Genomic DNA, 14,994 nt, shown 5'->3' with positions numbered 1-14,994 from the left:
TTTTATTATCCTGTCTTTATGTTATTGTTAACATTCGCTTTTTTTCTTTTTTTTTTCGCATCATTATTTATATTCTTTAATATCCGTTGTTTCGGTAAAATTCTTTTATTTCTCCTTACTTCTTTATTTTTTTTATGTTTGACAACTTCCATTAATTTTTCCTATCCTAATTTTCTTATATTTTCATTTTTATTCAAAGTTCTTTTTTTTGTCCCAATGTGATTCTTACCAATTTTTCTTTTGCTTTCATTTTTTCTTATATTTTTATTTTTCTTATAGTTTCATTTTTATTAACTATATTATTATTATTATATATTGTTATTTTATTTTTTCGTTGTTCATTGTTTCATTGGTTTTTTTTTCCTTTTCTTATTTCCTTTTGCAGAACCTTACCAATTTGTGCAAATTATGTAACAATAATGGTTACGTACTGAAGAATATGGAGTATGATGTAATCAACAATAATTTTTTTGTATGAGTATTGTAACAGTCAAAAAGTTGAATATAAATTATTATGTCTTATATCAAGTTGTTATGACCGAAATATTAATTTTCGTTAGGTGCAATTTGTATTCATATTTGTGTTTTATAAACAAATTGTAAATATAAATTGCATATTTTTATAATAATATTCAAAATCTTTTAAAAATTTAAAGTCATATTGTTTTATAAATAATATTAATATATTTCATTAATGCATTATTATGTACTATATTCATCCGATTAGTAATAGGTCAATTAATCAAATGAAATATAATAAAACATATTTGAATACATTATATGAATAATATTAATTTGTACATGTCATGAAATTTATATTGGTCTTTAGTATATTGCAAATTAATTATCCGAATATAATTTTGAAAAACTTAATTTGAAATAAAATCAATTATTCGAAATTATATAGTAATTTGGATCGATCATTTTCATATATATTTTGAACCGTATCAATATGTAATAATTTTAAGACCAATATATTTTGAACCGTATCAACAGATTTTTGCGAATTATATATAATATGTTCTGACAATACATATTCTTTTGTTTTCACCCCTACAAAGTAGTATTATTCAAGTAATACATGTAAAAGTAAAAAAGATGTAATTCATGTATTTGGTGTTTTATATAAAATATTTAGTTAATTGTTTTCGTATAGTTACATAAATTTTATACGTTTTGTCAATCTTCATTTGATTCATGTATTTCGCTTATTCGATGTTATACATCAAAAATAGTGATTGTGATTTTGTGTCAATATAGTTACATAAATTTTATACGTTTTTGTCAATCCACTATTGTTCGTTATTTTTTACTTTGAAATTAATTTCTAGAAATGTATCCACTATTTCTTCATGATTCTTTTTGTTTACATTTTCCAATAATATTTCTAAAAGTATATCCATTATTGTTTGTATATGATTTTTAAAAAAAAATATTTTAATTCTTCAAATTTTCTTTCTTTAAATTATTAAGGAGTTTGTAATAATTTTAAGGTTCTTTTTCCCTTTTTGGTTTTGCACGATCATGTACACATGTACACATTGATAATTTCTTCTTAATATAATTTTAAATATATGTACGAAATGTTTAGATAAATACGTAAAAGTAACTTTTTTTATTATTACTTTAATACATAATCAATATTTTCAATATTTTTTTTCTTAATTTACTTAGGATATTTTAATTTGATTGTTTTTTTTTAATAATTATTTCAATGTTTCAATATAATAGTTTGTAATAATTATTCTTCGTATCAATTCATCATTTAAGTAAAATAAACTTTTAATATTCATCTAAAATCAACCAATCTATCACAATATAAGTTAATTAATTATAGTTTCTCATATAAAAAAGATCACTACCGATTTCGTTTTTAAAGTTTGAGTATGAAAAAAGGAATAATTGGTGATAAAATTTTTGTAAGATGATTTGTTTTTGTATGAAATATAAATTTCAAGTTTCAGTGAGTATATTAGTATTAGTATTAGTATCAGTATTAGTATTAGTATTAGTATTAGTATTAGTATTAGTATTAGTATTAGTATTAGTATTAGTGTATCAGTATTAGTATTAGTATTAGTATTAGTATTAGTATTAGTATTAGTATTAGTATTAGTATTAATATTAGTATTACTATTACTATTACTATTATTATTAGAATTATTATCATTATTAGTATTAGTACCAGTATCAGTATCAGTATCAGTATCAGTATCAATATTAGTGTTAGTACGAGTATTAGTATCACGGTTAGTATTACTATTAATATTAGTATTAGTATTAGTATTAGTATTAGTATTAGTATAAGTATTAGTATTAATATTAGTATTAGTATTAGTATTAGTATTAGTATTAGTATTAGTATTAGTATTAGTATTAGTATTAGTATTAGTATTGGTATTGGTATTAGTATTAGTATTAGTATTAATATTAGTATTAGTATTAGTATTAGTATTAGTATTAGTATTAGTATTAGTATTAGTATTAGTATTAGTATTAGTATTTGTATTAGTATTAGTATTAGTATTAGTATTAGTATTAGTATTAGTATTAGTATTAGTATTAGTATTAGTATTAGTATTAGTATTAGTATTAGTATTAGTATTTTACTCAAAAAAAAAGTATTAGTATTAGTATTAATATTAGTATTAGAATTAACATTAGTATTAGTCTTAGTATTAATATTCGTATTCGTATTAGTATTAGTAGTAGCATTAGTAGTAGTATTAGTATTAGTATTAGTATTAGTATTAGTATTAGTATTAGTATTAGCATTAGTATTAGTATTAGAATTAACATTAGTATTAGTATTAGTAGTAGTATTAGTAGTAGTAGTATTAGTATTAGTATTAGAATTAGATTGAATATGAGTAGTATTAGTATTAGTATTAGTATTAGTATTAATATTAGTATTAATATTAATATTGGTATTAGTATTAGTATGGGTATTAATATTAGTGTTAATATTTGTATTTATATTTGTATAGGTTTTGGTATTAATATTTGTATTAGTATCGGTACTTTTTATTTCATTTTTTTGGATTACTTCATCTTGATTTTGAATTGATCCCCGTGCATCGCACGGGTGAACTACTAGTATAATAATAAAAATAGCTTGCAAGGAATGAGAATGTAATTATCAGAAATTATGGCTGATTTTGTAATTAAAAAAAAAGGAAAGAATAGGTGCAGCAAGCTTTTTTTTTTTTTTCCTTCTTTTTTCCCCTCGTGACCCAAACAGATGCAGATTCCCTCTGTCCTCACCTTTTGTCTTCAAACAAGACCCTTATTTCTTTCATTTCGCAATTTTCTTCCTCGCTCTTCTTTAATCTTTATTTTCTTTTCGGCCATTAAATTTTTCGAGCAAACATCAAGATCCGGCTACCAAATACCAAGATCCGGCCACCAAGCACCAAGCTCCGACCACCCACGACTAGACCCACCCAATTTCAGCCATACACACAACATTTTGATCTCTATGACCGAATCGCCGGTTCCCGATTTTTTACCCGTCGAACCGGGCTCTGGGCTTTAAACCCCCGCTTTGGTAGTTGGATCGGACCGCTTTACTGCCGGTTCGCGGTCGGACCGGGCGGTCCGGTGCGTATCTGACAACCATGCTCCTTATAAAGCCGCCACAGCCTCCTCCTTGCTCTCCACACCAAACCCAAACGGCGAAACCCCCAAACCCAAACGGCCAAACTCAAACTGCCAACCCAATCTCATTCATTCATTCATCCCTCCTCCACCACTGTCTAGTTCCTCCGCTACTCATTCAGGCTTTAACAAAGAGCCAGCCACTTTAATTGATTAATTGAGCCAGCCACTTTAATTGATTAATTGATTGAATACCAGTAGGGTGCGATCAAGATGGTGGAGTATGGTGGTCGACGAGGGGAAATACGGTGGAGCGATCAGACGCTTCTACCTCTGGTTCGCATCAAGCAATTCTCCGGCACCGTCTCTTGCTGGTAAAAAGAGGACTGACATATGATTTTTGCTTTTGTTTAAATTGCTTGGACTTCAATTAGTAGTTTATTGTATCAGCAGTATAATCACGTGAATCATATAGGTATTGTGATTTCAAGTTTTCGGCCCTCAATGAACCCTTGTTTCGTTTCGGTCGGCGACACTCTAGGTTGTGCTTCTGTTTTTCTTCTTTTCCCCTTTCATTCATTATGATTTTGGGCTAACGGGAATATAGTATCTTCTCCTTGTCCCTTGCAGGTCCCTGCGGGTATGGTTCTCCATAGGAGTCGTATTTAGTTTGGCAGCTTTACTTGGAGTCACACTAGTCAGTGGCTGATCTTCAACTTTGTCTTCTTTTTTTTCCTGAACTAAGAGAATTGTTTACGATGGCTTTTACCCTTAATCTTACATTGTTCTTTGTTTCCATTTATTTTTTATTTTCAGATTATTCTATGTGAATTGGTCCGAATAACACTTGTATGCGCCGGAAATACCTGGACGGGTAACTCCTTGTTTGGGCTTGCCTCTGTGGTTAGTAATAAATCATTTGCCCTACTCCGCTCTTAGGTAGATGTTTGAATTTCATCTACCGAGAAGTCAAGTTATGTGAAACTGAAGTGTCTTGATTTCAACATTTCAATGTCACGGGAGTTATTTATATAACCAGAAATAAGGTCACAACTGTTATATTTGGTTTATCTCTAACTTGCACGTACTTCTATCAGTCTATGTATTACTAATAAACAGTGAGATGTGTAGAACCTATGGCAACTTTATTTGTTATTATTACTCTTTGTAATTTGAATGAGTATTAGCTAGTTAAGAAGTACTTTAGGAATATTTGGTCATTTGGCATTTGTTGTTCCCACATTTTACTACTTTTATTGTTATATTCGTACTTACTCTTTATGCAGATTGGCGGGTTGCACATTTCACTTCCCAATATGGTATATTTGTGCTTATCTTCTGTCATATGCGTATTTGTTCATGAGCTTGGGCATGCTCTTGCAGCAGCAAGGTAAGATTCATCTCCTTTCGTTCTAAACATGCATTGATGCTGAAAGAATTTAAAATAGCATGTCCTTTAGTTGTCATTCCCCTATGTAGTGCCTACATGTAGTTCTAAAATCTTTTTTTTTTTAAATGTCCTCATTATTAACTCTCAATTTATGATAACATGGTCTCAAATCAACTTAAGTTTTACTTAGGTATTTTTTATTTTTTATTTTATTAGAACACAATTTACTTATTTAATTTATTAAAATATTATTCTACCCCTTAATCAAAACTACCAACATTCTCAATAAAATATTTCATTTCTTGTTATTAATAATAAAAAAAAATCACGCTGATCAATTTTATACCGCCTGATTTAATATAGAATAAGTTACAAATTACAATCATTAAACCCTCTACTAGTAGTGCAAGCGTCAAAACTACGAAAGATTATTCATCAGTTGAAAATTGTCAACATTTTTTGTATAGCACTTTGATGGTGGCAATTATGATCTTAGACTACAGACCATGCAGCATCCGGTGTCCGCAAGTACTAACATTGTTACCTGTAAATCATGAATAAGATAAACTCGTTGAGATTGTTCCAGCCATAACCAGTTTGAAAATATTCCTTGATGAACTAAGAAAGAAACAAAAAAAAAGGTGTAGAAGTTATGCAATTTTCACATTCATGTAAATTATATCATCTTAAGAATTGGGGAATAAGCGAGTTTGTTGGCTAGAGGATCTACCTCACAATGATTGCTGCAATTTCTTTGGTGCAGTGAGGGTGTGCACGTCGAGTATGTTGCTATATTTTTGGCGGTGTTGTTTCCAGGAGCTTTGGTGGCTTTCAATCACTCATCATTGCAGGCATTACCTTTGGTTGCATCTCTCCGTATATACTGTGCTGGTATTTGGCACAATGCGGCGGTAAGTGTGAGTATTATTTGTCCTCAAATGTTATGTGTAATTTACATACCAGTAGCAATGTATGCTGCCAGATGCTGGAACATGATGGACTTATTGTTATCTTTTGCAGTTTTGTGTTGGTTGCGCCCTGGCATTAGTCCTTCTTCCCTTCATCTTCAGTCCATTCTACGTACACGGTGAAAGCCTAATGGTGTAAATTTGTAGTTACATGATTTTGTTGAATTATTTCTGAATGATCCGTAGCCAAGTCATTTGTTTAACCGAAACGACTTGTGATTCCGCCACAGGTTCTGGATGTGCCATCTATGTCACCATTATACGGTTATCTCTCACGTCATGATGTTGTATTTTCTTTGGATGGCATCCGTATTCATACTACAGAAGAGTGGAAGCAGACGATCACTATGTTGACTGAGCAGACTTACTCGCTTAGCTCTGATCAACCTAGTGTAAATTTAAATGTTGAAAATGGTTATTGTATTCCTCAATCTTTGACTAAGGAGATTGCTCAAGTTCAGTTTAAAGGGAATCAAACATATTGTCCAAAAGAACTCATTGCCTTTGCATCGATGACTTGTCTGGATGTGGAAAAGCATACTAATGATGCCAACCGAAACAATCATCAAAGAAGAGAAAATATTCACTGTTTGGATGCTAAGGATGTGATAAAGCTTAAAAAATGTGCCTACCCTAATTTTAAGGAGCAAGCTTTAACAAATGGAAGTAGCTGTCTTTGTTCAGAGGTGATATACCTTACAATGTTACAAATATCCAAAAATCTATTGGTAATGATACTTGTATATTGTCTTTGACACTTGTGGCACAGGTAGAGTCATGCTTGACGCCTATGCAGCTGCCAGGTCTACGGTGGGTTGAGATAACATATTCAACTTTGGAATGCCACAGTCGTAGAAGAAGTTTATTTTCTCCAGAAAAGCATTCTAGCAGTGAAAAAATAAGCTGTCTTCAGACATTTGTCTATGTTGGTGATCTGATCACTATGGCAAATTCCATCCATTTGACTTCCTATCAGCCTCGTTGGTCAATTTATTTCATGGCATATCTTCCAAATTTATTGGAGAAACTATTCACATATGCCTTCCATGTCTCTATGGGACTTGCTCTCTTGAACAGCCTGCCGGTAAGTCACAAAACCATTTTATGTTTGACCTATTTGATAACTGGTAACTGTAGCATGCATTACTGTAGGAACACTGTATTTCCCTGTTTGTGAATGTTGGTAAGATGCTTGGCCTAATATTAGAAGGAAATTATCTTGTTAATATACATACTTAATAGCTAGTTCTTGTTAATATTCTCGGAGTTCTCCACAAATAATGCCAGTTTGTTCTTGGACTATCCAGGATTACAAACTTATTACTGACAGAAAGGGTTGTATGAGATCCATATCCTTGGATCTTTCAGATATTGGTTTGTTTTCAGTGTAGGTTTGCATTTGTCGTGGAAAATAATAATCTTCTGAAAAGTTAATGTATGAAAAATATACTAGTAACAATTTGGCCCATTAGGTGACAGCATGCTTCTTCTACCATCCAATGCTCCTGTTTTATGCAACTGGGAAAGGGATTGGAAAAATTATCGCTATTCCACTTGTTTTTCTAAGATTGCTATCAAACATGTTAAAACATATCAGTCTATGTTGGAATTGTGTTTCTGAGGAATTCGCCTTTTGCTCATAATGCTTGGTATGTCTCTTTGTCGGATTCTGGAATTGTTTTCATATGTATCTCTTCAGTAGGAACTTAAGGATCTGCTGAAACTTACATGTTTAGCTTTGCTTTGGGATCTTAATGTGTTCAAGGTTGTCATTATCAAGTAGAGATTCTGTTGAAAGCCATTGATTTGCGATATTTGAATATCTTTTTATAAAATCATCAGGTGTTTTTTCTTGACGGGGAATACATTTTAGAAGCGACTCTACACTGTTTCGGTTCATTGAGCTCCAGGATGAGGCAATCAGTTCGGCGGTGTTGCCTGCTTGTAGGGACCTCTTTTTCTGCCTGTTTTATCTTGCAGACAATCTTCGTCTCTGTAAGCTAATGTCCGTATGTCCGTATCTTGTAGGGTCATTTCATCATCGTTCTTCATTTAATTTATATGTCCGTATGTGCTTTGAGTTTTGTAGTTGTTTGCCGGTAGACGTGGTAGTTTTTCCCGATGTCAAATTAAAACCGATTGGTGTAAATTTACCAGTTTAGCAAATAGGTTTGATGAATGTCAGTAATTGAGGGAGGGATTTCATTCAAATATATTTTTGGGTTGAATTCGAAGTTATCATTTTATCCTTTTAAAATCCATATCAAATAACGTCAATTTACTTTTTACTAGTAACATAAATTATGTATCACAATAGTAGTTTTTGATGGTTTATGCTGGTTGAAATGCAAAGGTTACGAGGATAACATAAGAAGTGGGGGCATCTCTGGCAGTAGAAACAAAAATCAAGAATCAAATTTTTTTTTTGACGAATTGCTTACATTCATTCAATTACAAATAGAAACAAAAAAACAACAATGTTATTTCCTACCCTACCTACCTTGTGTCTGGTATTTTCCTCTGACTGGGTACAGGGTACTAGTGCTATCCATTTCATATACGACTATCTAATAATAGTACAGTATAAAAACCTCTACCGTACGTACGTACGTACCCTTGTGTTTGTTTCTATCATCTCGGAACTACAAAAATGAGGTATGACCTCCACCTAGAGGTATCCTAGGACTGAATACAACAGACACCTTCATCAAATGAGGGCATTGTGCGAACCCGATGCTCTGAAACCAACAAACACAAAACAGTGACTTTACTATTATATATATATATATAAAACAATAAAATGAGACAAGTATAGTTTTTTCGATAATTGGTCAGAAATTGTTTCGGTACGTACCGGAATACTCAATACAAGTCCTTGAGCATTAACCAGGACAGGCATACTTCTTCTGGCAGCAACTGGAATACACTTTAAGCATTCAATAGCTCTACTTGCCGACAATATACCATAATAGCTGCTGCTGCTGCATTTATCATCATCCTGATGATTATTTTCTTCTGGTGGTCCCACATTTGCCTTGTTCTTCTTCGACAAGTCCGAAAGATACAACCAATCAGCATCCACCATGTGGCGCACCTCTGCCCCCCTCTCATCACAACTGCTGCTAAAAAAACAATCTCCTTCTCCATCACACCACGTCTTCCAATCTACTACAAATCTATCCATGAAGTAACCTACTTGGCCAGGCATAATAACAAAATTGTTCAAAGCAGCTGCTGCTGCATCATTTGAAGATGGTATACCATCTTTCGACGCAAATTTAGAGACAGCTTTTGACTTAAAATCATCACTTTCTTCTTGCTGCAAGGTAACAATACTCTCATACGAAGAATGACTAAGAATGCCAAGCTTTTTGGCTTCGATTAGAACAGACTCAGCAGCTATGTCTGAAAATGGAGCATCAGAAGTGAATCTATCCAAATACGCTTCACTTTCTTTTACAATCTGCTCTAAATCGCTTGTGGGAAAGCAATTCTGCCCTCCGTAAGAAAACGGATGAAACAACTTCATAGTCACAGGGAAAGACAAATTGACAGAGCAGCATACAAGGACCTTAGTTCCTTTGGATCCAGGAGCTGGACATAGATAACAGCCACCTACAGTCAGACTAGTCTGTAAACATTTCCAATAAACAACTCATTATTAGGTAATCAAAAAGCACAAAGTGCTGCAGCAGCAGCAGAGAAATACATTATTATTATTATTAACCTTGGATGGTAAAGTACGAATGTAGCTTTGTAGCAATTTCACCGCCTTCCCTCTAACTGGTCTGTGTTTTTGTGAGATGAACTGATGTACCCAAAACAAATAGCCTAATTCAATTCCAATACAAAGTGGTACTTATACTTGTCGAAGTGATATATTTGCATGAAATGTGCATGCTAATTTGGCAATACCTGCACTACTGAAGTAACAAACTTTGCGAGGTAAATATCCTTGACTTCCATTGCACGGAGAATTTCCAGATCGATCACTGCATAGCCATGCTGCATTGAATTTATTTTTTCTTAAATTTATTTTTGGGATTAACATTATGATGACAACAGAAAATAAAACAGCAGATTATCACAAAACAAAAGCATCTCAATAAAAAGAGCATACAGGCATGATGGTCACAGCCTGTTTAAGCAACAGATTACAGAATTTGTCAACAAGCAATCGGGTTCCTCGACACGCTGATATAGTTGCTTCCAACTCAGTCTTGAATATAGCTGTACCATATTAGATTAGAGCATCACATTAGCATTTTAAAATACCTAATCATCTGTCACTTATTATCCATTTTAATCAAAGACCAGCATCAGTATAATGTCTTACATGATGAAAAATTACTTAATGACATCCTGATCCTATTGCGAGCATATACAGGACTCTTATTTGTCGGATCTTCAACCCATTGTTGATTACCACTTCGACATATCTGCTTCAACAAACAACTTAGGAACAATTAAAAATAGCTATAAGCATCTAATATCAGTAACTAACAGCTAATGAAGACTTACATCATACATATCTTCCTTTGAGTAGTCTAGAAGTGGTCTCACTATTAAAATGCCACGAGGTCTTGATTCTTGTCCACAAAAATCAGGGAATTGCGTAAACATTTGTGAAGCAAATGACATGCCAGCAAGCCCAAGAACACCACTATTTCTAGATAATCTGAGAATGAACAACTCCGCCTGCATTTTGCATGTGCTTTAGTAATCATATGTTTGTGTTCATATATACTTAAACAATCTGGATGTCAAAATACAATTTTCTTTGATATTCAAACTCAGCCCGTTAAAATTGAAATATTTCACATGCACGGAATCAACATAAACAATATAAGAAAAACAATATAAGAAAGATGTAGTTGGCTTCATAAATACATAAATCAGTCATTTCGTTCATTGACTGGGATCATACATACACACAATGTTTGAGCACTTCAATTATACAAAGGAACAAGGAATAAAGTACAACTGAACATGAATACATAATACATATATATATAGATGCTGCAAACCTGGTCATCTGCATGGTGTGCGATCAACAGTATGCTAATCTGCTGTTGGATACATATGTTTTGTAAAGTTTCATACCTGCAAGGGTAGAGGTTATAGATTGGAAAAGCAAACTCAAAGCAAATTCAATAGTTAGGGAGAAGGAAAAAACAAACAGAAAAAAGCTAATAAGAAAAAACACCTCTTATTGCGAGCTGCTTCTTGCAAGTGACCGGGGCTAGGTTTACCGTCCAACCATTCGCAATGGGAAACTTGACATTTTATTCCTATATATAGACGACGACAACCTACATTATCTACCCACCTCCCTTCTTCTAGAGAAACCAACAACAAGTGCCTGTTTCCAAAAAGAAAAAATAAAAAAAAAGGTTTGATTTGATTACCCATATCTAAAACTCGATTGCGGACAAGGTCTGCTTCCTCTGCACTTTCTGGACGCAATCCATGATCAACAACAATGGCTAAAAGGCCATCGACTTGGTTGCTTCTTCCTTTGGTGGTAACAGAAGTAGCAGAATCAACAAGGTTATCAGATTTCCAATCAGCAGTCAATACACACAGCGCCATACTATCAGGACCACCAGAAACAGCTATTGCTGCATACGAAGGAAAAAAATGAACTCAAACTTTCCTAGGGTACCTACAAAATTGGTGAAGCGCGTAATACTTTGAAATAACTCAAAAGAAAGAGAAAATGGAAATGGAAATAGTTGTTAGTACAGACAGACCATACCAATGCGGTGATGAGGTTTAAGGCCAGCCGCCCCCATTCTCTGGGCAAATTTGTCTCGTCTGTACTCGGACATGTCGATTTCTGCTGTGTGGTGTCTGCAGTAGAAGCGGGCCCGCCTGGCGCCGGAGAATTTTCCGAACCACGAAATGACTGCGGGGATAATCGCCACCGCGGGATGCGACGGCGCCGTATTGGGGAAAGGCATGAGAAGGCCTCGGACCGCCATGGGATTGATTACTCTAAAATTCTATGGGGGCTTTGTTTGTTTGAAATTAATGGGTATGTATGTTAGAACGGAAGGTGAGGAGGAGAGATGAAAGAAAGATGAAGATGAGAGGGTTACAGTAGAACAGGGAGGTGGTTTGCTTTAGGATTTGGGCGGTGCTGGTATGGCGGATATTAGGCGGCGGTGCTGGTGGCGGATTGCGGTGGCTCATGGCGGAGGGTTTGGGGAATTGGGAAAGTTTGCAGTCTAATTTGGGATTGGAGGGTTAGTGTATTGAAGTTGGGATCTTGGAAATTGAATGAACCCAAACAAATTGTCAAATCTTTTTCTTTTTCCTTTTCTTTTTCTTTTCCACCAAAAATAAATAAATAAAAGTTTATGCGAATCTATATTCTATACCCATTAATTTATTTTTATAATAATAACCAACTTTCTATAGTTAACTTTTAATCAATATATAAATATCATCCATAAAAATTTATTAAAAAAATTGATTGGGTAACCAAACAAAATTAAAATCACTTAAATTGGTCTACACGTCGAATTCTATAATAATAATTGAAATATTTAATGGAAATTTCGAGTTTTCACGTATAGCATGATAGCATAACATAACCCCATAACCACCGTTGACTTTTTTTTTTTTTTTTTTTGAAATTTTTTTTTATTAGAAAAAAATATTTTAATTAATATTACTGTAATGGCTACTAAATTACTGTCTCATACAGTAATATTACTGTTTGGGTAATATTTTGAATATTATTTTCCCGAACAGTAATATTATTAATATTACTGTCTAAGACAGTTAAATTACTGTTGGAGACAATAATTTAGCAACCAAGACAGTAATATTAAATAAAATTATTTTTTGTAAGAAAAAATAATTAAAAAAAAAAGTCAATTAACAGTTAAATTACTGTCTCCGACAGTTAAATAACTGCTGGAGACAGTAATTTAGCAACGAATACAGTAATATTAGTTAAAAAAAATTTAAGAATAAAAAAGTCAATTAACAGTTAAAGACTTAAAGTACTGTCTCCGACAGTTAAATAACTGCTGGGGACAGTAATTTAGAAACGATTACAGTAATATTAATTAAAATATTTAAAAAAAAAAGTCAATTAACAGTTAAATTACTGTCTCCGATAGTTAAATAACTGCTGGAGACAGTAATTTAGCAGCAAAGAGAGTAATACTAATTAAAATATTTTTGAAGAAAAAAAAAGTCAATTAACAGTTAAATTATTGCCTACGACAATTAAATAACTGCCGGAGACAGTAATTTAGCAGCCAAGACAGTAATATTAATTAAAATATTTTTTTTAAGAAAAAACAAAATTAAGGAAAAAAAGTCAACGCCGGAGACCCGGCGGTCAACGGCAGTTGACCGGCCGGAAAAAATTCAGGGAAAAAAAGTTTTTCAAAAAAAAAAAAAAGTCAACGCCGGAGATCGGCGGCGATAGGCGGTCTCCGGTGGTGACGGGTCAAAATTGAAATTAAGGTTAAAATTGGTTAATTGATGAAATTGGGCTAAATTGGGGTGTAAATCATGAAATTGAAGTTGAATTGGGTTTCAATGAATTGGGGGTAATTTTGGTATATATAAAAGGATTTTCTTATTTGCAAACAAGTTTGAATGAGCTGGATTTATTTGAAAGATAAAAAAGTTGGATGTCCCTCTTTTAATTAAGTGCCCTTGTCATGAGCCTTTTTGTAATTAATCTATTTAATTTATAAAAGATATAATGTTGTGACAATTAATAAAATATTAAAAAAAAATTAGATGGATATATGACCCATCAACCAAACCATCAACCGACCTACGAAATTGGTTTTCAACCATCATCCAATCCATGTAAATTAGGTCGATAACGGTTTCCAATATTTACCAAATTTGGTTGGATGAGTTGGGTTGGTTTTACGGCTGGTTTTTAACCAAACCAACCAAACCACAAACCTAGTGAATAAATTCATACAAAACATATATAGCTAGGGGTGGAAATCGAAACGAAAGTTCCGATTTCCGCCGAATCCGATCCGAAATATTCCGATTTTGGAACGACTTTTTCAATTCCGAATTCCAAAATTCGGATTTCCGAAAATTCCAAAAAAAATCGGATCGGAATCGGAAATACATAACAGAATTTCGAAATTTCCGATTTCCGATCCGAAATTATTCCGATTATTTCCGATTTTCCAATTATTATTAATATTTATTTATATATAATATATACTATATGACTATATTTATCCGCAGTTCTGCCTAATTACTAACTATATATTAGTATATTACTAATATTTTTTTCAGATTATTATATATATTAAGTATATATATATAGGGATCTGCTATTTTCTTTTTATGCCTTTTCTTATTCTTTTTTTTTTTGCCCTATTTAATGCCAAAACTGCACCGTTTCAATACCTTCCTCCAATCAGCATCACCTATTGTTTTCTTTTTCATTTATTTTCAAAGTAGCTCGACCACGACACGCCTGCTTAATTTCTGGCTTTTCTTTTAGGGGTAATATGCTATAAGTCCCTCAAAGCAAACCTAATTTGGACTAAATAACAAGTCAAAATCCAATCTTTTAATTAAATCCTTAATTTGAAACAATATAGGATATACATCCCTAATTATTTTTTTATCCCTATATTGCCCTTATACCTTAAATATTTTGACCTACATATTACGTTTCTTTTCTTGTAGCAGATTTATTTCTTTTTATTCTTCTCTTTTTCTTTTTCTCTTTCGTTTCTCTGCCCCTCCTCTGTCGATCTCTCTCTCTCTCTCTCTCTCTCTCTCTCTCTCCCTTTCTCGGCCGATCTCTATATAGCTATTCTCTTTTTTTTTTTTTGTTGAGACACGAATATTGTGCCGGAGATGCAACAGAGGGTGGATGCGGATCTGCCGGAGGCGGCGGAGGAGATGACGGAGTGGGTACCGGAGTGGCGGTGAATCTATTATGGCGGTGGATCTGAAGGCGGCGACGATCTGGGTAGCGGAGTCGGCATCGTTTTTGGGAAGAGATGAGTCCAAGTATGTGAGTTGAATGAA

General features: G+C 33.1%; 2 protein-coding genes across 8 annotated transcripts; one reads left to right on the top strand and one right to left on the bottom strand.

Annotated features, from left to right (window-relative positions):
- The first annotated feature begins 3,230 nt into the window (after positions 1 to 3,230).
- On the top strand, positions 3,231 to 8,212 carry LOC105957168 (membrane-bound transcription factor site-2 protease homolog). Of its 4 annotated transcripts, none has more exons than XM_088825761.1 (11): positions 3,257 to 3,971; positions 4,073 to 4,138; positions 4,228 to 4,294; positions 4,414 to 4,500; positions 4,884 to 4,987; positions 5,751 to 5,898; positions 6,008 to 6,088; positions 6,186 to 6,641; positions 6,725 to 7,039; positions 7,428 to 7,604; positions 7,798 to 8,011. In XM_088825761.1, the coding sequence occupies exons 1-10, from the start codon at positions 3,871 to 3,873 to the stop codon at positions 7,596 to 7,598; spliced, it is 1,596 nt and encodes a 531-aa protein (XP_088681887.1). In that variant the 5' UTR covers positions 3,257 to 3,870; the 3' UTR covers positions 7,599 to 7,604; positions 7,798 to 8,011. The 4 variants fall into 4 exon arrangements, with proteins under 4 accessions (XP_088681889.1, XP_088681887.1, XP_088681886.1 ...); XM_088825760.1 differs by having other exon boundaries at positions 5,751 to 5,904; XM_088825763.1 differs by lacking the exon at positions 7,428 to 7,604 and having other exon boundaries at positions 3,231 to 3,971; positions 7,798 to 8,212.
- A 136-nt stretch (positions 8,213 to 8,348) lies between these two features.
- LOC105957169 (uncharacterized) lies at positions 8,349 to 12,297 on the bottom strand. 4 transcript variants are annotated; one of them, XR_016034523.1, is made up of 11 exons: positions 11,714 to 12,249; positions 11,364 to 11,576; positions 11,162 to 11,246; positions 10,983 to 11,058; positions 10,477 to 10,653; positions 10,292 to 10,394; positions 10,076 to 10,185; positions 9,871 to 9,960; positions 9,683 to 9,786; positions 8,810 to 9,586; positions 8,349 to 8,693 (listed from the first exon to the last, which is right to left on the bottom strand). XR_016034523.1 is itself a non-coding variant. In XM_012981092.2 (11 exons), exons 1-11 carry the CDS (start codon positions 11,937 to 11,939, stop codon positions 8,598 to 8,600), a joined length of 2,034 nt encoding a protein of 677 aa, XP_012836546.2. In that variant the 5' UTR covers positions 11,940 to 12,297; the 3' UTR covers positions 8,349 to 8,597. The 4 variants fall into 4 exon arrangements, 3 of the variants coding, with proteins under 3 accessions (XP_012836546.2, XP_088681883.1, XP_088681884.1); XM_012981092.2 differs by having other exon boundaries at positions 9,683 to 9,763; positions 11,714 to 12,297; XM_088825757.1 differs by having other exon boundaries at positions 9,683 to 9,763; positions 11,364 to 11,620; positions 11,714 to 12,277.
- Between the last annotated feature and the right edge of the window lie 2,697 nt (positions 12,298 to 14,994).

The sequence above is a fragment of the Erythranthe guttata genome, chromosome 11 (genome assembly GCF_056151865.1).
Source record: "Erythranthe guttata isolate IM_541 chromosome 11, IM_541, whole genome shotgun sequence".
Classification (NCBI taxonomy): Eukaryota; Viridiplantae; Streptophyta; class Magnoliopsida; order Lamiales; family Phrymaceae; genus Erythranthe; species Erythranthe guttata.
The sequence above is the reverse complement of the archived record's forward strand: the minus strand, read 5'-3'. Positions and strand labels throughout refer to the sequence as shown.

Bases quoted from the DNA above. Each gene is read 5' to 3' on its own strand.
- LOC105957168 (XM_088825760.1), top strand. From the start codon at position 3,871: ATGGTGGAGTATGGTGGTCGACGAGGGGAAATACGGTGGAGCGATCAG. The intron at 4,501-4,883 runs GTTAGTAATAAA...CTCTTTATGCAG, and splicing joins TGTTTGGGCTTGCCTCTGTG to ATTGGCGGGTTGCACATTTC. The intron at 5,905-6,007 runs GTGAGTATTATT...TATCTTTTGCAG, and splicing joins GGCACAATGCGGCGGTAAGT to TTTTGTGTTGGTTGCGCCCT.
- LOC105957169 (XM_012981092.2), bottom strand. From the start codon at position 11,939: ATGGCGGTCCGAGGCCTTCTCATGCCTTTCCCCAATACGGCGCCGTCG. The intron at 11,059-11,161 runs GTGTTTTTTCTT...CTACCCTTGCAG, and splicing joins GAAGCAGCTCGCAATAAGAG to GTATGAAACTTTACAAAACA. The intron at 10,186-10,291 runs GTAAGACATTAT...AATATGGTACAG, and splicing joins ATTAAGTAATTTTTCATCAT to CTATATTCAAGACTGAGTTG.